General features: G+C 45.0%; 1 protein-coding gene across 1 annotated transcript in view; it reads right to left on the bottom strand.

Moving 5' to 3' along the window:
* LOC138541775 (bromodomain testis-specific protein-like) overlaps positions 1–21,296 on the bottom strand; it is a 651,829-nt gene that overhangs the window by 214,664 nt on the left and 415,869 nt on the right. The window contains exon 5 of the mRNA XM_069641784.1: positions 13,916–14,136. Coding sequence (XP_069497885.1) covers positions 13,916–14,136 — 221 coding nt within the window. The remainder of the gene's footprint in view (positions 1–13,915; positions 14,137–21,296) is intronic.

The raw sequence follows: 21,296 nt of genomic DNA, 5'->3' as shown, positions 1-21,296 counted from the left end.
AATCGCCTGTGGCCGTGGTACGGTCCTTGGCTCCTACCACAAAGCAGCACCAGTGAAATCAACACAGCCGGTGCGTTGGGTATGCAGATACCAGACCAGTCTGTGTTGAAGCCAAGGTTGCAAGCGCCAACATTGTATGGGGAACGCTGAAGCGAACAGTGTATGAAACGCATGTGATAACGAACACGAGTAAAATTGTATGACAGATGAGTGACTGAACTTTGAAACCAAGATACGATACCTTAGACAGGTCCAGCACTGCATACATGCTCATTCGAAGGTCTCTGTAAGGTATCCAACTGAGAGGTGGCAAAAGCGAAAGTGACAAAGGATTGTGAATCGAAGTGGTCCTGCAATGGGTGAAGCAAAATTCGGTGCACAATCAAAAGTCCTCGATGTTAATACAGTAAAGAAAGTTGATGACAAAATATAAAAAGTTGGTCCGAGCCTTAACGAGGTGGATCAACTAAACGCTTTTGGGATAAAGCAAGTTTGTGTCAAAGTGAATTAAATTGGTCTGAGTTTGGCGGAGGGAGACTGATTGAATATTGTGTCAAGCGGATCTGACCCCGGCTGAAGGGCATCCAGGGTGAATAGTGAATCACCTGAGAAATTGAGTGCGTGTGAAATCCTGAGATGAAAAGAATGTATTTTTTTGTCGCATCAGGCCCTGAAAGCCCAGGAGATTTGGGCACAGAAGAGCCCGATGCTAATGTTTGAACTACAACCTTGTGCTAGAGAAGCCAGAGCTGTGCTAAACTCGAGTGTGCCACCTTCTCCCATGCTGAAAACGTGGGCAAGGGAGGCCAACGGCCTGAATATCCTGACATATAATTTCTTGGACACTTCTTTCTTTTACATAACATTGTTTCCCACACTATTTGTAATTGGAGGTAAGGATTGGCAATAGTTTTTTTTAGTATGGGCCCTTTTATTTTGACAAGACACCACTAGGACTGCGTTATTATTATTTGGTTGTCGTAGCTTGCTCCCATCTTTAGATTTAGGTTTATATAGGTGTTTTTCAAACCCTTTTTGAAGTTCAATAAACACCCTTGAACTGTGGTCACTCGCGTGTCTTACTGTTGATACCATGCCTTCCTTACAATACATAACAACTCAGAGAGTAAAGGGATCTTATGTCAAGAAACATAACATGAATTGGCATTAAACACAGAAACATAATATTCCACGGAGAAGCTCTTCCTTTGCCTCCAATAGCAATATCCATATCTTCTAAAGATTAATATTGATAGAATTGTTGGTATGAATATCACAGACTCTCCAGAAACAATTGCTTTATTAAAGCCCATGTTCCCATTTAAATGGGCTTAATATGCCCTAGATTACTTGAGCGTAAAAATGACACTTAACATACAATAACATATAAAAAAGCAAATATTCCAAAGTATATTCGGGAATATGGAACATTTAAGTAATCAGCAACTTCAGGGAATCTCATGGCTAGGGCTACATTATTACCAAAATGGTTATATAATGTTTAAGGCGTTGCCTATTTCAATTCCTACTGAATTGAGTAAGCAACTACTTGGTGCAATTTTAAAAATGTATATGGGCATAGAAGTCCCCTAGGGTTCCCTTCAAAATTCTCCAGTGTGCTACCTCTCAAGGTGGGGTTCGAGCTCCCAAGCATATATTGATATCTAATCAGTGCACAGATTACTCATGAATGACTGGTCTCCATCATAAGGAGTCAAAACATGGAAAGTATCTAGCAGTAAATGGCCAAAGGGACACTCTTAGACCAGCAATTTTTTTAAATGAAATGTATATATTTATATAGTGCCGTAGCCCGCAGGCATCAGGGCGCTAACATGAAGACAGGAACATCAAAGAATGACGGGACAACATGGAATCCTAACTATGCATATCTATGGTCTTGGTCTGAAGATCTAATAAGACTGATTCTGCTCTGTGAGCCCTTCTAAATCCTGATTGTTGTGGGTGTAAAAGGTCGTATTTGTCCGCATAGTCCTGGAGTTGGCTTGTCGCAATTTTATCGAAGATCCTTAGGAGAAAATTGCAGTTGGTATTTGGCCAAAGATTTGAGGGGTCCTGTTGGTCAAGAACTGGCTTTTTGACCAGCGGTGTGACTGACAGTTTTAATTGCCACCAGTACTTTGCAGTCTCTGAATGAGGCATTAGTCAGTCTACAGAGAAAAGGGGCGAATTTCTCTGTATTGTCCAAAATTAGTTTAGGTGGTAATGTGTTTTCAGTACAGGAAGTACAGTTGATAATACAAAGTACTTTGTTCATATCCTCTAGGGATATGGGGGTGAACTGAAATTTGGGTCCCTATAATTGGGTAGGTTCTTCTATTAATGTCGATGGAGGGGGAAAATTATCAATTTTGCACATTTGTATTGTTTCCCTGGCATTTAAAATCTTGTTGTAAAATGCCGTCTGTACTTTTTCACAATCCTGTTTGGAGGGTTGGAATGGGGGGGGGGGAAAGAGGGTTGCTGGCTTCTCAATTGATTTTAAAATCTGAAACAGTTTACAAGTGGATCTGGATGCTGCAGCGATCTGGTCGTTGTAGTGTTTTTTTTTGTTTCCGTCAATTTGGTTCTGTATATTTTATCTAGGTTTTTCCAAATCTTTTTATTATTCTCAGATGGATCTTTTTGCCATATTCTTTCCAGTTTTCTTTTGTTTTTATTGAGTCTGTTTGTTTCTGCATTAAACCAGTTTTGGTGGCTAGGATTGGGTCTGACTTGTTTATTTTTAATAGGTGCATGTTGATCTAGGTGTTTCAAAAAGTGGCTATTGTAAGTTGCCACTAGTCCATCACGAGTCGTCCTCTGAAGTGGTATTCATGATATAGTCAATACCTTGTGAAAGGGTGAGGGACGTGATTTTTTTGATGTTTCTTCCTTGAGTTGTCTTGGGGGAATTGTTATGTTCCCTAATGTTGTTCCCTGTGGTTAGTTTTACTTCCACTTCAACTTTATGGTGATCCGACCAAATACAGGGAAAGGTACCTCGGTTAGTCATTTCCACATTATTTGAGATTAGCCAATCTAGTTGGTTAACTGATTTAGAGGTTGGCTCACCATTTATTACCAAGTAATCAATAGTGAGTAGGTCTTATTCAAGGATAATGGCTTCCTTATCTTTTATGTTCCCTTTCCATCGATTCAGATCTCCAAGGCGTACTGTCCCTGTGTTGGAGCCCTTTAAATTGTCATCGTTAAAGTCTGAAATTAAGGAGGGGGGGGGGGGTCTGTAAATGGCGTACAAATATTGATGCAGGTATTTTTTGTGGGGAGGTTCAAGGGCCTTGGTTGGGAAATGACTATCCTCTACCCGATACTCATTACAATATTGGCATGAAGGATGGCCACTAGTAAAAATAGAGACAGGCTTAGGTCCACTTATACCACTCTCACAAAATCCTGAATTTAGCCCGGGCCTGGTTAAGAATTGTTCTGCTAAAAGGGACGCAGCAGAACCCCTGACTCTACTAAACAAACTGTACATGGGGAGGGGGTGGGGGTGAAATACCACTCACATTTGTGCAATGCAACAAACAATTTCTAATACCAGCAATTGAATGCTTTCAAAATCTCCAACTGCGGTATTAGGTATCTAATCGTGCAGTGAGGGTGGCAGGTAATAGCGTAAGGCCCAGAATGAAAGCTATTTTGGCCAATACATTAAATTAAACCCAACTATGTTTGTATAAGGAGATAATGAGTGTCAATACCCACTAACTGGGCATTGGTCGGGCTAGTCACACATGTTGAACGCGACATGCCAGACAATATCAGAAGTTCCAGAGGGCCCGATGAGAACTTGTTGGTGGGTTAAGGTGTGGGAACTCCTCTCCATGCATTGTATCTCTGCTCACTAGTACTTATGATAAATATCTTAAGGTCTGGTCTCCATTCATAGATTATGTTAAAGATCAAGAACACATGTACCTCAAGCCTCAAATTCATACGAAAATGCCCCCGATAGGATAGGATTGCAATTATGCGGGGGTCCATTGATGGAACATGGTTGGATCTAAAGTCCCAAGTGTAAAGAGTGCAACTGGATTCTGCTCCCCCAGAGCTTTGTACATAGACGTACTTATGTTTATTCTTATTCGCTCATGTGTGATATTGTTTTATTTTATGTCATGTAATGTGACTTCACAAGATTTAAGTTTATAATGATTCTGTTGTCTAGATTTGTACATGTATTGTATATATTTAAAATCAAAGAAACAAACTTAAATAAAATTCTGGCAGACTGGACACCAAGGGGTGCACGGATGAGCTCGACCTCCGTCTGAGCTCCCAATCCTATGGCCCATAAAGTAGTCTGAGCCCCCACTACATGGCCCCCATTCTGTAGGAAATCTGGTATAAGGCTTTGGGAAGATACCCCCCCCACCGCGCAGCTGTGCGAAAATTCGGAGGAAATCAGTGTAATATTCCTTGAGAAATTGTCTACTTCTCGACGTGTGAAGCAACCTCGACCAGGCACGGCCCGTGCCCCCGAAAACGAAAGCCCTCTGCGCTTAGTGCGCAGTTGAAGTTCCTTGCTTGAACCCCGCGACGGAACAACACCACAGGAGAGGCCTGAAGTGGAGGTGTCTCTCCGTCAAGAAGACACCCCACTCGTGACTGGCATGAGAAGCAGCCACCCCCAACACACACGAGGCGAGAAGGTGCAGGAGTCGGCACAATAGAGGAACAGTGCTACTTGTGGAATCGGAGGTGAGCCTGCCCACGCCTCTCTCCCTTTGGATCCCGTGGTGCGACACAACTACTTTTCCTCTTGGATGCCGTAGATAGGCTACTAAGCATCTGCTGTGTGCGTCGTGTGGATGGCAGCGCACCCCTGGCCTGAGGGGTCCTAAGTGGAAGCGCAGACCTCCGTGTAGTATGGAGCAAAGTTGAACGTTCACTGCGGTGCACAAAACGAACATTCTTGGCGCAGCCGTCACAGACATATATAGCAGACTGAAAACTGCTATTCCACAGGGACACAGACCACAGACCCTGCAAAACTGGTGAGTCGCTCGAGGCCTGCGGTCCCGCCGAGCCCAGACCCTATTGAATCTTTTATGAGAGCACATCAAATACTAGCTGTGAATCCACACATGTAATCATTGGAGGGCCTCTTTCTTCCTGAGCCCATACCCCGGCTGCTCAACATGAATTATTCGGCGTCAGGCAAGCCAGAGGATGTTGGGGATTTGAATCTCCCCCCCCCCCCCCTCTTTCTACTGATCCAGCGAACAGAGCTGGAATACACACAGGTCTCTATAGCACAAACACACGGTCAGGAAACAGATCCGGGCCCTGGGCATTGACATTGACTTGAAAAACCGGTGCACCGGGGAGGAGTTGGTTAGGGGAAGAGGACCCGGATGCATGAGCACGTCCTGGAACCATTTGTAAGACCCCCATATTGAAACTTGACAAGTGCCAATTAGTACTTGATGAACTGGAAGACTCTGTATGGGGAGGAGATGACATAGTGGGGTCCACAATTCACCCCACAACCCAGTAAAGGTAGTACAAGCAGACAGTCCCGACTTGGGGAGACACGCCCCCCTCTAACACATGTAAACCCACAGCTCCCCCCACATGAGGACAAGTCAGGTAAAGGTTTAACGAACTGAAATAAAAGCTGACCCCTACACACCTAATAATAGAATGCAGACCATCATACCACAGTAGGGGAGACTTGGGCGTATAACATTGGAGGCTATTACGGGGTTAGGCCCCCGATATCGAGGCATGTGCCTTCCTCTAGGCGTTGCTGACGCAACCATTAAGAGGTGACCTTCCTCTTTCCCACAACCCGCCTACATAAAGAGTGCCTCTGGACTCGACAGAATAAATCAATAAAACCCCCGGGCGCACTTGCTGGATTGGGCCCCTTTCCCTGTGGGGGTATACCACGACTGATAAGCAATGGAGGACGGCCCCACAAACGCCCTACACCACAAGTCGGATCACACGCGTGACCTGTGTTGATCCTACCCTATGTCCTGACCACACCCACAATCAGGTACAGAAGACAACCAGAAGGCCCAGTGGCCCCCTATTAATGGAAATGTGACAGGAAAGTGCTTCTTCCTTCGTGGCTGCAACCTCGTGAAGTGCCCTTGGTCCTCAAACAGCGTACCTCCCACGACCATCACAGGGTACCTCTTGCCCCCCTGGTTGAGGACATGCAAGCCTGAACCAAAGAGCATTGTTTAGGTGAGCCGAGCATATACTAGGGCGCGCCCTTGGAATTGTCCTCGAGCCCTCTTATTTGTCACGGTCATTGGAATCTAAATCAATACCTCCACAGCTGCTCCATTGACTTGAAGGTATCAGTGTGGCGCAAATTAAGACAATCCAGAGGGTTGGGCCCCCGGAGCCGGGGAGTGTGCCCTCCTCTGATCTACCTGCTACTAGCAAAGGCCAGCAACCACCTCCTAGCGGGCTACACAGGCCCCCAATAGAATCTACGCTCTAAATGTACCCACTCTGAGTCTGACAGTGCATCTTGAACTGCAACTGCGTCCCTACGCCTATCGGCATTAATAGCCCTTTCACAGTGTGCATGGAAGTGAGAAGGAAATTGGCAGCATACAGTTACTCACTGCTTCCCACTGTGCCTGAAACTCACCAAACATCGAATATGGCAAAGTCCGGAGCTGAGGCTGCTGCTACCAAGGGAGATGTGGCCGCCCTATTAGAGGAAATCAAAAACAATGGGGCAAATATTGGAGAAAAGATAGATAAAATGACTCAAAGAATGGACAAGATGGAGGAGAGACTCGACTGAGTCGAGAATAACCAGACATCGCAAGGCACCTTGGAAACGCGAATGGACCATAGAATTGCTGCAATAGAACGACGAGAGGATGAATCCCGTCTCAAGACGGATGATTTGGAAAATCGTGACAGGCGGAATAATCTTTGATTCTTCGGTATCCCGGAAAAAGAAGGGGGGGTCTGAAGGTGATCTCAAAAAGACACTCCATACTATCATGAAACTCCTTTTCGAGGACAAAGCTATTGATGAACCAAGAACGGAGAGAATACATAGAGCGGGAGGGCCAGCGGGTGGATCAAGATCAGTGTTGGGTCAGTCACCCTCAGTGAAGACAGAGTAACGATTTTCCAGGATTTATCTTCCCTGTTTCTCGTCATGAGGCGACTGTGCATCCCCCTCACAAAGTGGTTGAAGGAGCGCGGAGTACGCTACAGATGGGGCTACCCCTTCTCTCTCTTGTTCGAGCTCGAAGGCAAAAAAGAAAGGTTGAGATCCGAAAAAGACATTCAGAACTGCATATCCGAGTTACTGGACAACCAAGACGAGGAGCGACACCAAAGAGAGGAAGAAAGGGAGGATAGAAAGTGGTGCATCCAGGGCCCGAGGAGGAGACGCATACCACGAACGAGGAAGTACCGAAGAGGAAATGCCTCCCCAGATAACGAAGATTGAACACGCTAATACAGCAATTCGCGTTACAGATGCCACACAGCACCTCTCAATTAAGGGGTTTCTTCCGCTCATTACTAACTTGGTACTGGCATCCTGTGTTCGGGAGATATAGCTTTTTGTAGTTGGCGCCATATAGGAAAGCTAAGTTATTTTTCAGAGTTTGTTCTATTGACTTTGAGGCGTGAGGGGGTGAGGTGGGTCTCAATGTTATTGTGATTTTTACATGCATAGGACCGTGTGGAAGCGGTCTCTGCTGGTGGTCCGACACTGATTCAGTGAAAACAACTGGATCTGATCGTACGCCAACAGGGGGTAGGCGGGAGCGAGAGAGGGGGGTGAAGGGAGGCAGGGGGAGAGGAAGGTTAGAATTAGGTCCTCTTTAAGCCATGGACTTGTATACATGCTGGTGTTCTACTATGGATCAGATTGCCGACCCCCATGGGTAAGTCACATGACACACAACAGAGCAAATGGTGGATAATTTGAATTTGTAGAGAATGGGACTCCTCAAAGTACGGACACTTAATGTCAAAGGCCTGAACTCGCCGACTAAAAGGTCATTGGTGTGTAGGGAATTTCGTAGAGAGAGAGACTCGCCATCCTCTTCCTACAGGAAACTAAGTATGCGCGTGGAGAAGAATGAAAGATAATGAATGTGCGAATGGGGACAAAGTACTGGGGGTCTGGACCTCTGAGGAAGGCGGGAGGTAGAATACTCATTCGGAAGGGTTTAGATTTCAAGGCCACTAAGATATGGGCTGATGTAGAGGGACGGGCACTTCTAGTTGTGGGCCTCGTGAAAAAGCTGGACATTACGTTAGCCACGGTGTACTCCCCCCAATGCAGGACAGTCCTGATTTCTTACCAAAACGATCCCCAAAATCATGCTAGAAGCCACAGGACATGTTCTCCTTGGGTGGGGGGGGACTTCAACCTATGGGCAGATCCCAGACTAGACAGGAGAGCAGGTAACCCCAGTGCAGGGGACCCAATCAATGGAAGTCAGGCGGAGGTCATGGGGATGATGGATCTCTATAGATTACATGATATATGGCGGGAGCTCCACCCTGAGGAGACAGGATACACCTTCTATTCTGCCCCTCATAAGACGTTCACTTGAATTGACTATATGTTCTTATCCAAGGAATTGAGGGACACAGTAACGAGATCAGAGATACTACCGGTCACCTGGTCTGACCACGACCTAGTCACGGTCTACATGCAATGGGATAGTCTCCCTGGTTTTGGAGGGCGATGGAGATGGAACGAATCTCTCTGGAAAGACCCTGTTTTTAGGACAGAAATGAAAAATGAGATCACAGAATACTTTAAGTTGAATAACACAGGGGGAATTTCGAGGATGACAGTATGGGAGGTGGAGAAAGCACCATGGGGGGGTGGGTATTCTGATTTGAGAGGGCACCAACAAGGAGAGAGAGGACCGTGGTCGAGGGCAGACTCTGGAGGGAGATAACTCAGCTAGATGAGGAGGCAAGGATGACCATGGTTGTAGGGCAGACAAGATCCTAGAGGCAAAACGGAAGAGGGAAGAGCTCCGACTCCTAGAGGAAGGGCAAGTAATTCATAAACTACAACTTCTGAAACAGAAGTTCTACGAAAAAGGGGATAAAGCGGATGCGTTACTAGCCACCAGACTAATGGAACAGCGAGCCGAGCGGAGGGTTGTGGCAATAGGAGATGAGGAAGGTTCTCAGGGTGCCCCAGATGGTGCTATTCCAGAAGCCTTGGAGTCCTTCTATGAAACCCTATATACGTCCGAGGTCGGCCCTGCACAATAGGCTGCAGATAGGTACCTAACCTCAGTAGTAATGCCGAAACTTTCCTATGATGAGTCTCTCCACCTAGAAGCCCCTATAACGGCAGATGAAATCGAGAGGGCAGTAAAGAGGTGGACACTAGGGAAAGCCCCTGGTGAAGACGGATACACTGCTGGGTTCTACAAATCTTTCCGCTCTCCACTCCTTCCCTTTATGGTGGAACTTAACAAAATTCTCGACTCTGGTATCGCACCAGATTCCTTTGCTCGAGCTCTCATTTCGGTGATCCCCAAAGAAAGCAGGGATCCCAGGCAATGTGGTTCCTACCATCCCATATCCCTGTTAAATATAGATGCGAAAATCTACACTAGGGTTCTCGCCGTGAGGTTAGAAACACTTATGCCTCGTCTGATAAACGCAGACCACATAGGATTCATAATGGGCAGACAGGGAGCAGACACTATGAGAAAGACACTACACCTGATTAACAAATCACGAAAAATGACTAACGATCCTGCCCTTCTGTCTGTGGACGCAGAGAAAGCCTTTGATGGGGTCGAATGGGGATTTCTAATAATCTACTCTTGCATATCCAAAACCCTACGTCGTCCATACCCAAAGCGGTCCAGCTGATCAAAGAATACGGTGAGCTCTCCAGTTTCAAAAATAAACATAGCCAAGTAATTTTGTTCTCCCTCCATGAAACCACACAAGAGGCCTATGGAAGGTTCTCCCCATTAGGTTTATCCATTGAAAGAGGCACGTTGAAGTATCTCGGCATACATATTACGAAGAAGTTCCACAAATTATATGAGGCAATTTCCCTGCCCTCCATTCGAGATTCCACGCTGACCTTACAAGGTGGGGAAACCTACGATATCCTGGTTAGGTAGACTTAATGCTGTCAAGATGGTATGTCTCCCCCGGTTCCTCTATCCATTTCAGATGCTCCCGATTCAAATGACGAAACATTTCTTTGCAGAGGTTAAAAGGACAATGTTAAGGTTTCTGTGGCAAGGGAAAAAGGTGAGGGTAGCCTATGAGACTCTAACTTTACCCAAAGAGAAAGGTGGGGTGGGCCTACCGGACCAAAGGAAATAAGAGGCAGCCCAGTTAAGGATCTTGATCCCTCATTTGAGAAACCACAAAGAACCCCAATGGGTTCAATTAGACAATTATCACCTGGCCCCTGCAACAATTTCCGAATGCCTTTGGGTCCCAAAGAACAAATTAATAAGGAGACTCAGTGAATCACCCAATACTAGGGACCATAGGGGACATATGGAGGGAAGGCAGTAGCATGCACAAGATCACGACATGGCCATCGCCTCAGAGTCACCTATGGGCTCCGGGCATTAGGGAGGACATTCCCAATCTGGATAGATTTCAATCCTGGTATTGGGCAGGTCTGGAGAGAGTAGGCCAGCTTTGGAGAGACAGTTCCTTTATTACAATCTTGGAATTGGAGGAAGCCCTAGGGCTGGGTCCCCTCTCGGTCTTTCAATTTCTGCAACTTAAGGGCATCCTCACGAGGGATAAATGGAGGGATAAGATCAGTAGGGACCTTACCGCATTTGAAAATCTGCTGAACTCAACAACGGAAATGAAAGGCCTAATAAGGATCACTGCCGCCTTACATGCAAAATCCATGCAATTCGACTTCATTTAGAGAGATTTTGTGAACAAGTACATGCCTGGGACCCGTCAATGATTGAAAGATACTGGCTTGATCATCTCAGCCCGGCTACCTGTCGGACATGGAGAGAATTGTCCCACCAAGAGGAAACCGATATGGTTGTAGCAAAATGAAGCAACCTGGCTCAGTTTCGATGATGTAACACGAACACTGCACACCAATTACGACTCTTAAACCAGTGCTAGGCTTTTATAACATGGGGAAACACTGTGCTAAAAAGGGGGTGAGGGGGTGAGTTCTGCATGTCAAGTTTTTACCTGTTGGGGGAGGAAAGTACTGGTTTAATGTAAATGCTATCAATATGCTACAAATGACTTACCTGTATTGATCTTGCTTTGTTTTGAAAACTTCAATAAAATCAAATTTAAAAAAAAAGAATTAATTCTGGTGGCATGGACAAGATGGCGGGCTGAGCGGACACGAATGTTGCAAGCTCCCGACCGACAAGGTGAAAATGGTGTGCAGATATCCGAAAACCTTCATCAAATAACAGCAGCAAATAGAAGGGAGGGTTCCAAATTGAAGAAGAGCAGACCCTAGCTTCGGGAGCAGCTTGAGCGGTGCCCGGTGAAGACTGAACAGGCGGCTGGGTGAAGAGCGTGAGGTACGAAAGAAGATGGCGGCAGCTCTGGTCCAAGCAGGAGACCAGGACGCTGATCGTGCAACAAACACCCTGAGTGGAGGTGCTGGATGGTGACAAGCGACGCCCGGAGAGCTGGGGAAGCCTGCGGTTATTGAGGGTGGATGAGGAGGCTCCAGGAGGAAGCGGCCGGCTGCCGAGCTTAGAGCAGGTTGACAGTGTGCCCCGGGCGACCAAGGCGTAGGCTATGTGGCGGCTACCCCAAAAGGAGTTGGCGGACTGGGCTAAAAGGCCCCTGGGGCACTGAGGAGGCCTGCTGACTCAGAGCAGGCAAGGAGGCTCCATGAGCAGCCAGAGGATCAGCACATACCTTCCTATAGTCTAATATCTGCTGAATGATCACAAATCCAGTCTTCATAACAACACGGAAAGAAGGTAGCGGAAACTCTAGGAATCCGTTCTTTTCTGTTTTAATAAAACAGTAATTATGAAGATCGTGAAACATGATACACAGCAGAAGACTCTATTTCCTTGTCCGCACTCACATTTATTTCTGCTTCCACTAACGTCTGTGTCCCTTTATCCCTAAGGAGGTAGTCTTCCAATCCCCATCCCTTGTATCCTCTCTGCAATCCACCCTCCTCCCACTGCAATGTGATGGGCACATTATACTGAGACAGTTATACTCGCTATATGAACCTCTGTGATCACCCTCACTATCCTTTGTGTCGCTTAAATGTAATCGATCCTGGAGTATGTTTAATGTACATAGGAATAAAAAGAGCCAACTTTGTCTTGGGGGTGGTGTAGCTGCCATGTGTCCCGTAAACCCACCTCCTCAATCCTCTCTCTCAGCTGTTCGGACATTACTTTTGTTGTGTGACCCATCATCCCGCTCGACCGGTCCTTGTAGGAATCCTGGGCCAGATTGTAGTCCCTGGCCACCACCAATTCGCCCTCTACGAATTTGCCTAGCTCGGTTACACACACCCCTAGAAATTGTTCCTGCCCCTGGTTGGGCACGTAGAGTGTGACCCACATATACAATTGACCTCCCATCCTCCCTTTCACCATCACATACCTCAGACCTGGGTCCCTCTTAACTTTGACGTCCTCCAATTTGTGGACTTGTGGAGCAATATGGCCAAACCCGCCCGTTTGCTCCTTGCTGTGGCGTGATATTGTACTGGGTATTCCGCACTCCTCAACCTCCCCACATCTTCCTTCAACAGGTGAGTTTCCTGCAGACCTGTGATCCCTGCACCCCTTTTACTGATGTCTCTCAATTCCGTCAATCACTTATTCAGACTGTTCAGTCCCCAAACATTTCACGATTCTAACTCCTACATTGCCCTTCGTTGACCAGAAATCCTGTACCTCCTGACATCCAACTCCTCCCCCCTCGGACTACCCTTACTTCCTGACAACTAGTACATTGAGCCCTAGACCAGTACTGTGTAATTGAATCAAAACTGGCCCTGGATTCTCCATCCAAGTTCTGGATGTGTCCTCCATTTGCAATCATCGAGCAGCGCCCGCTCCCTGCCCGTTCAGAACTGCCCTCCCCCTCATCTTCCCCTATAACCTCTGCCTCCTTGGCAATTAAGTTTACACATAGGCCGGTTCGCAGACCCGCATGGGCCACCCAAACTAGTTCAGGATTTTTTCCCATTCTTCGAAGTCCACCACTAGAAATTCCCTGCCGCACTTCTTTGTGTCCATTCCGAGTGTGTCTCGTCTCTCCGCGTCTGTTCTTTGTGACCCCTGGGGGCTCCTTCCCAAAATAGTCAGCCCGTCTTCCACCTGCGTTACAATGTTTTCTTCTTTGCCCATCCGAAATTGCAACCTCGTCAGAGTCAACCAACTATACTTCAGCTTCCTTCACGTGAGCTCTTGACCAGTACAGCTTGCTGCCGGGCCCCCAGTTCTGATCTCCCTCTTCCAACTTTGTGTACTTCTTCCAACTCTGTGTACTTCAGTCAGAGGGTTTTTCCATCCCTCCTCCCATGAGATCCGCCCACATAATACCACCCCCACGGTCAGGATTAGTTAGTGGCTGCCTTTCCCTGGCCAGATGAGAAGAGGGACATAGCAGGGGCTTTGGGATGATCATTACAATTAGCAGTATTGTGAACATCTGGAATCGCTGTACCAGAATATAACACAAAAAAGCGTCTAAATTACCCAAATGAACAAAACCTGAAAAACATGTTTTCAAAAAATTTGTGAGCATTAAGAAAGTAAATTGTTCAAAATGTCAGTGGGCTATTGCAATATCTCTACCATATATTACATATTTATAGATATTCATTCATGTGTTTTACAAAGCAATTTCTACAAATCCTTAATTTAATGTGATATAGCCCGTTTACAAGATAGATTTGGAGAAGTGAACATACCTATTTTTTTCCTGAAGGTGTGTTTTCTGATCTTTATCAGGCAGCACTAGTTGTTGCTTCTTCATCTCCTGAGCTCTCAGCGATTTCTCCCGTTGCTCTTTTTCTAATGCTGCTTTTCTGAATTGCTGGAAACTGTCACTAGAACATTTTATTGGAGCTGGGACAGGCATGGCTGTTTTAGCTAGACTTGTCCAAGACAATGCGCTCTTTACTTTTATGTCCTAAAGAAAACATTGCAATTTACTCCCGAGTAACAATCAATTCAATTACATCTACATGTGTCAGTTACAACTTTGACTTGGCAGCTACTCAGCAAATTAACAGACACAGTGACTCAAACTCACCAAGGTAATTGAATGTATGATTGCATGTTTGTACAACTACAATGACTGCTTTCAACTTGATCTAAAGCTTGCACACAACTCTCAATGTTAAATCCATTCCTACAGTGTTCAATGTCTGCAGTTACCCAATTTGAAATTTGTAATTTCAACAAAGGAACTTAGCCACAGGTAGATGAAGTAAGAAGACCAGAATCATGGATCCATTGGCAAAACATATCTGAACAAATTCAGATATCAAGGGAACCCAAATAAACCAAACAGAGTACAAGGCAGTTTTATATGCAGATGTCTTGCTGACTATGTCCAATACCCAATCCACACTCCCAGCCCTTCTCTCGAATTTAAGGCTTTCAAGGCTGCTTACGGATACACAATATATTTTGGGAAATCGATGGGCCTCAATATATCAGAATCCACAGAAATATTTGATAATATTGTGCATAACTTTTCATTCAAGAAAGAAAAGGAGCTAGAATATTTGGCAATTAAATTATGCCATCCTACGGTTACCTGTTCCAAGCCAACTCCCCCAACCCACTTATTTAAGACCTTGGGCCAAGACCGGGCGAGATGAGACATTTCATAAATATACTGGCTAGGTCGGATCACAACCATAAAAATGAAATACAACCCTCGCCTGCTAGCGTGTCCGCTCTCTGAGTTAAAACACCTTCCTCTCATATACAGGCGCTCCATAGAAAGAACAACCATGGTGAGGAGTACGGCCCTCCAAGCAGACAGATTTAATGGCGGTCTGAACTTTCCCATTCTCTAAAACTATATTATCGCAGCAAACTTGTCACACATCCTAGACAAGAAGCCGGGATCCCGCCCTACACACGGAGTAGGAATACAACAGTCCACCACTAAGCTGGCTCTGCACAGACACCCTTACCTTGAATACCCTTACAGCTGCCATCAGAGCTCCCTCTATAATTTTGGCTTCAATGTACTACTGGGATATGGCCACCAATCTCTAGAAAATCCCTGGTGGTCTGGGCCCTCTATCTGCGATCCTACGCAAAGCCATATCTACTCCTGGCTTTCAGTCCCAGCAATATGCCACTTGACAAAGAGGAGGCCTTTCGCATCTATCACAGTTCTATTATGAAAGAATCCACATTACATTTATTGAATGCGAAAAATGTATTTTAGGTCCTGGAAAATCAGCGTTCTAGATGTTTCCAAACCCTCCAATTACATAACGCAGACACACAATAACCTACTGCACTGGAACTCACTGTGTGTGAAGGTATTCATGCTAAGAAAATCTCCAAAGTTTGCCAATTGTTAGATAGCTACTAACCATCCAGGAAGCTTCCCTACATGACTCAATGGGAGAGGCACATGCACCAACCCATGTCAGATGATAGCTGGGCAAGGATTTGGAGTAGGGCTGTTGCATCTTCTAAATGTGTTACAAAGAACTTGCATACAAAATATTATAGGTGGCCCCCAGCCTAAACAAAACCAACCCAGCTGTTTCACCCTTATGTGAGAGGGACCATGTGCTACGAGGCGACTTGCTGTAGCTGTACCTGTAAAAAGGCCCAGATCTTTCGGAAGGAAGTCTTGGCCCCAATCAAAGATACAACGGGGATAGAGCTGCCAATTGATCCGATATTGGTGGTACTGGGATAAGTGGTGAAAGGTATATATCCTATGAAGGATCAAGCTTCAACATTAATTACCCACCTTCTGACCACCGCTAGAATTTTCTTGACCATATGTCGAAGGTTACCGGATGGGCCACAAATGAACATGTGGTGGTACACGCTGTGAAAAATCGCCTCTGCAGTAAAGGTAATTGCCTTCCTGCAGGGGTTGCTACCGAGATAGAGCAAGAGTGGATTCTACTACACACATTTTGTAATAGATTCCCAGGCAAAACAATTAAGTCCTCACAGTTGAAGCACTTCACTTTGAAATTGCTTGCACCATGAAGCTGATATTGAGTCGATGAGAGGGTTGGAACCCAACTGTAAAGAGTAGGTAGCCTGCAAAATCAATGTCATGTGCTTCCTTCTAGAAGGTCATACGTGTGACACACCTACTACAATTGATGTGGGATATGTTGTTTGCCAACCTATGTATCTTTCTCATAGTTAATTGATGTATTCATATATTGTATTTCCTTCTAAATGCAAAAATGAAGATTTAATCAGAATCAAACTATTTGGTCAAGATGGGAAAATAGGATTAGAAAAAAGAAAAATAACTACTCCGCCGGCTCCATTGACATTCTTCTGTACTTAAAGATTTCAATGAGATCTCCCTTCAGAATATCGCAACAGAATATCGCAATTGTTGCTGTCTGCACACTTGGACACCCCTTTGCTGTCCATCAATATTATACAGTTTGAGGTGGAATCCAAGGATAAACACATGGCAATAGTGATACAACCGTAACCCTCCACCTTGGCAGTTACTAGAATATATGGCCTGACATTGCAGTTTGCTTAAAAGGCCCTGGAAAAATAAGGGTCACTTTAAACATCTATCTATATATATAAAAAACGCATAGGTATGTTTCCATACTCAGCTGATGCGATTTATTAGTGTTAGGTTGCCCTCTGATATCAAAATGGCAAAGTGCACCCACTTCAACAACAGCTATAATTTCAACAAAAAGAATGAGCACAGTTCTACGCGGTCACCTTCGCTAAAACTTAAAGTAGGCACTGTAATTACGTACTATGCAATCTCATGTCATCATGGGAACAAGTTTGACAATTACGAGTCTACAAATCAGAGTCCTGTGTGATCGATGGAACTTGGATACTGTTCTTATACCAAGCATACCTCTCATTCCAATTGATACATTTAGCCTTTCCAATGACCATTAATAAGTCACAGGTAGCTACTCCCCCTTCCTGGAAGCGATCAGGGGTACTTCGATATTTAAAAAGGGGGACAGAAGTGACCCTACGAATTACAGACTGATATTGACCTTTAAGATATGCTAGAACGGCATATGCGATGCCGGGAACAGCGAGTGCAAGTAGAAAAGCTGCCTGTATTCAGTTTCAGTACTGAATGCATTTTCCCCAGTAAGAGACAGGCAGATTAGAAGTGCCTAGCATAGTACATCTGAGAAACTGGGAGGGCCCCAGTGAAAGGGTGGATGCCTGGGAGAAAGAAGATAAGTAAGCAGATAAGAGCAGGAAGAGAAGAAAGAAGGCGATGACAAAGGGAGTTTTGAGTGAGGGGTTTGGGGAGCAGAAGTTCTTTGAAATCTGGCTGCAAGACACCACATTATAGAGTGCCTGCATTCCCTCACTGCTAGTGCAGACAGATTCTGATTCAGGCTTTCTGCAACACCAAAATCCCTAACTGGGAGGCATGTCCTAAGGCATCTGCCCTAATCCATCAGCCACTTAGCACTGATCCTCTGTGCAGTGTGCAGTTATGCTATATTATTTTCAATTGATTAATAATAGATTAGCTTGTGATACAAAGTGGTTCTGAATGCGGAAAAAACCCATTCTTATTTTATTCAACGTCAACCTTTTACAATAAGACATTACAAAAACATACAATGTGTCATACAAAATGGGAAACAATTTTCATATCATCACCACAAATTATTCACAATGAATCCATTTTAGTTTCATTTAAACATCAGTAAAATAAATGTATTTGCGCAAGGTATCTCAGGGTGGCCAAGGTCAAAGTTGTACAATTGCCATCCAGGATACGTTGCCAAAAATTGTCAACATCAATAAAACTCAGATCATGTACATGATCCTTAAAATGCAAAATACGTAACGGAATTAAGGCGGGACATTAACAAATATTTCAAAGTTTCACTTTCCTTTTCATTTCCACAAAATCTGCAATAAAACAGTTCTTTGGGTATGAAATTACGGTTAGCCAACATTTCTCTAGTTGGCAACAGATTAAACCTAAACCTCACAAAATTAGCACACATATGATTATTAGTAAATCTTCAAAGGAAAGGTTCTAAGACATCCAATATTCTTGTGTTCATTTAAAAAGTTGGGCATAATGCACAGATGCCCAGATACCCCAGGGTTCGGTGCGCTATATAAAAGACAAAATAAATTATTCACCTTAATAAGGCCCCCTGGCAGACAACCCTTACCCCTGAGTCACAGCTTGAAATTAAATGACATATCAATTCAATATGGGGCAAGAGGCAAGTCACGTTTCTTGAAGTAGAATAACACTATAAGGCATTATTATATTATGGTAGAGGATCCGTAAACAGGAGCGTGTGACCACGGGTGTTCCAGGAGAGTACTTCTAAAGCATCTACTAGCTAAGGATCACAGTCATTTCCGATGTACACCGACTTTCTGAATTTAGCACTCCAGCAATCCACGACCAATCGATCACATTGGTACTTAATTAGTTGTTTTTAACAATGCTTACCAATCTTTTACTTCTCCCCTCACCCATTGTTATAGCCATCTGTCTTAGATTATTGTCACCCCATGGCCACAATTGGTCTCCTTAACCCCGGGAAAGGTTTCATATAGTGTGATATCGTAACCTAATTGGCGCAGAGGTGAACATTTCTTAATTATGACTTCATATTCGATTTTAGATGATATAGCTAGGGATACTCAAACTCCACAGGGGATCAATACATTTCACCAAATCGATATCACGATTGGAAAAAGAATGCAAGTCAGGAACTTCTGAAAATAGTTTCAACACATTCTTTCTATTCAGAGTAAGGGGATTGTCACTCCTAAATACACATTCCAATAGCAGCTTGTCTTCTTTTAACATGTATTAAATTGTGCAAATCAATAACTGTCGATGAACTGATCCCTATGTTGCGAGTATATTCAGATGTTGAATGTCCCGAATGGTCATTGCGCAACCTGGAACCTGTACCTTTAAGAATACTATAGACAGGCCCTTGAAACTACATTTTAAAATATTGAACCTTTGATGATTTATATGAACTATTATAGATTAATTTCAATGGTGAGTGAGACTGAGGAATGGAATCAGTAACATGCACATTTAATCCTTTAACAGATGGACATAAATCTCTCAATTAACTCACTGTCGGGTCCTCCCTCCTGGATGCTGATTGCCCAGGTTCCCTTATTTTCTGACTACACTACAGCCCACTTGGATTCAACAGCACAAGAAAAGACAGACCCACACAAAGATGAGGGGTTGTAAGTTTGACACCCTATCAAAATACAACACAGCGCAAGGGTTAAAATGTACATCCCCTCCACTGAACCCTCTGAGTTACTTCTGTGTTGTCTATAACATGTCTTCTTCCGTTTCTTCACCTTTGTTATCACGAGCCTGAACGAGGCAGGCTGTCTTGTACTGGAGACTCAGAAGGTGTAATATTACTAAGTCACTTCCTTGATGTACGTTGATTACAATGTCAATGTTTTTCGGCTTCTTCAATTGATTTTGATAACTTTTTTTCTCTTTAACACCGCCCGAGTGCCAGAGGGAATAAATCGGCTCAGATAGTTGAAAATTCCCTTGAGGGGAAACGCTCTGCTCTGTCATAGGTGGTTCCGTTGATGATAGGTTGAAAGTATTAGTAACTACACCATTATTCTGATTCACAGGTCTACTTTCTACAATCTGACTGTTTAAGGCATCAGGGCTTTTTTTCATAGCTTTCAAGAGAACAGTATGAACCTTAACCTCAGTATTAATGTTTTCATAAAGAGTCACGAAAGACGAGAGAATTAAGTATAAAGCTGTCAAAGCCGATTGATTCCATTAGCCCTCTCTGGATTGTCTCAACATTGAGGCAAAATCATTTCTGTGAGGATTCACTGGCAAGGTTGAAAATGAATCCCCACTTTCAAAATCTGTGAAAAATTATAAGTTACTCACAATAGTGACTAACGTACTCCTTGTCCATAGTCCCCTTCCAAAGGGACGGCAGATTGAACCTTTTTCGCCAGAAAAAAACCTTCTTCCCCTTTAAATTTAGAGGCGCGTGAGGGTGCGCCCAAGGAGCATGCGCTGCCCTGACTCCGCCCTCTGGCGCCACACCTCAGTCCCCATTGACGCATCGTTAATAGATTTAACATTGCCCAATGACACCAGTATTATTAGGGGGGAGGTTGGGGGGATGTATGGAGGAAAGGGAACTATGGACCAAGATTACGTTAGTCACTACGGTGAGTAACCGATAATTGCTCTTATGTCCTGTCCCCTTTCCTCCATACTGCATGGGCGATTACAACTGAATGTAGCCCCTGGGTGGAGCGGAGACCCTCCTTAAGCAAATAGATTCCTGAGAACCGCCTGTCTGAAAGCCGCGTCAGATCTAGAGCCGGCAACCAAACAGTAATGCTTGCAGAAAGCCGAGGGAGTGGTCCAAGTGGCCGCCCTGCTTATGACTTGCCAAGGGTCATGGCGCTGAATGCAATGGCCGTTGCCTTGGCCCTGACTGCGTGGGCATGCATGTTGGCCGGCAGCGGCTTGTGCTGGCCCTCGTATGCTTCTTTGATGGCCGAGACCATCCAGTGGGATATGGAGGCCTTCGAGGCCCGATAGCCTGGTCTTGAGCCTCCGAAGGTGACAAACAGGGCATCCGATTTGCGGAAGCCCTTGGTCCTGTCCAAGAAGAACTTCAGTGCATGCCTGACATCAAAGCAGTGCAGCCCTCTCTGTGCTTCGTCCTTAGGATCAGCAAAAAACATAGGAAGGACTATTTCAGAAATGCTGGGTGTGTCCGCAGAACTACTTTGTCCCTGTGAAAGTTAGTATATGGTTCCGAGGCAACCAGCGCCTGGATTTCGCTGACTCCACGAGCCGAGGTGAGGCCGACCAGTAAGGTTGTCTCGATGGTGACCAGTCTGATGTCCGCGGATGACGTTGGTTCAAACGGTTTGTGCACCAGGGCGCCCAAGACTATGTTAAGGTCCCACATGGGCTGCAGCCTTTTGATGGACAGCTAGAGCCTTGCGAGCCCCGTCAAATGTTTGACGATAGGATTGGAGGAAGTGAAGATCCCCTCCTCTGAGTTCCTGTAAGCCCCGATGGCTACGAGGTATGTTCGGCAGGTGTCCACCTGG

This window comes from Ambystoma mexicanum, chromosome 1q (assembly GCF_040938575.1).
Source record: "Ambystoma mexicanum isolate Mex_15411 chromosome 1q, UKY_AmexF1_1, whole genome shotgun sequence".
Classification (NCBI taxonomy): domain Eukaryota; kingdom Metazoa; phylum Chordata; class Amphibia; order Caudata; family Ambystomatidae; genus Ambystoma; species Ambystoma mexicanum.
The sequence above is the reverse complement of the archived record's forward strand: the minus strand, read 5'-3'. Positions and strand labels throughout refer to the sequence as shown.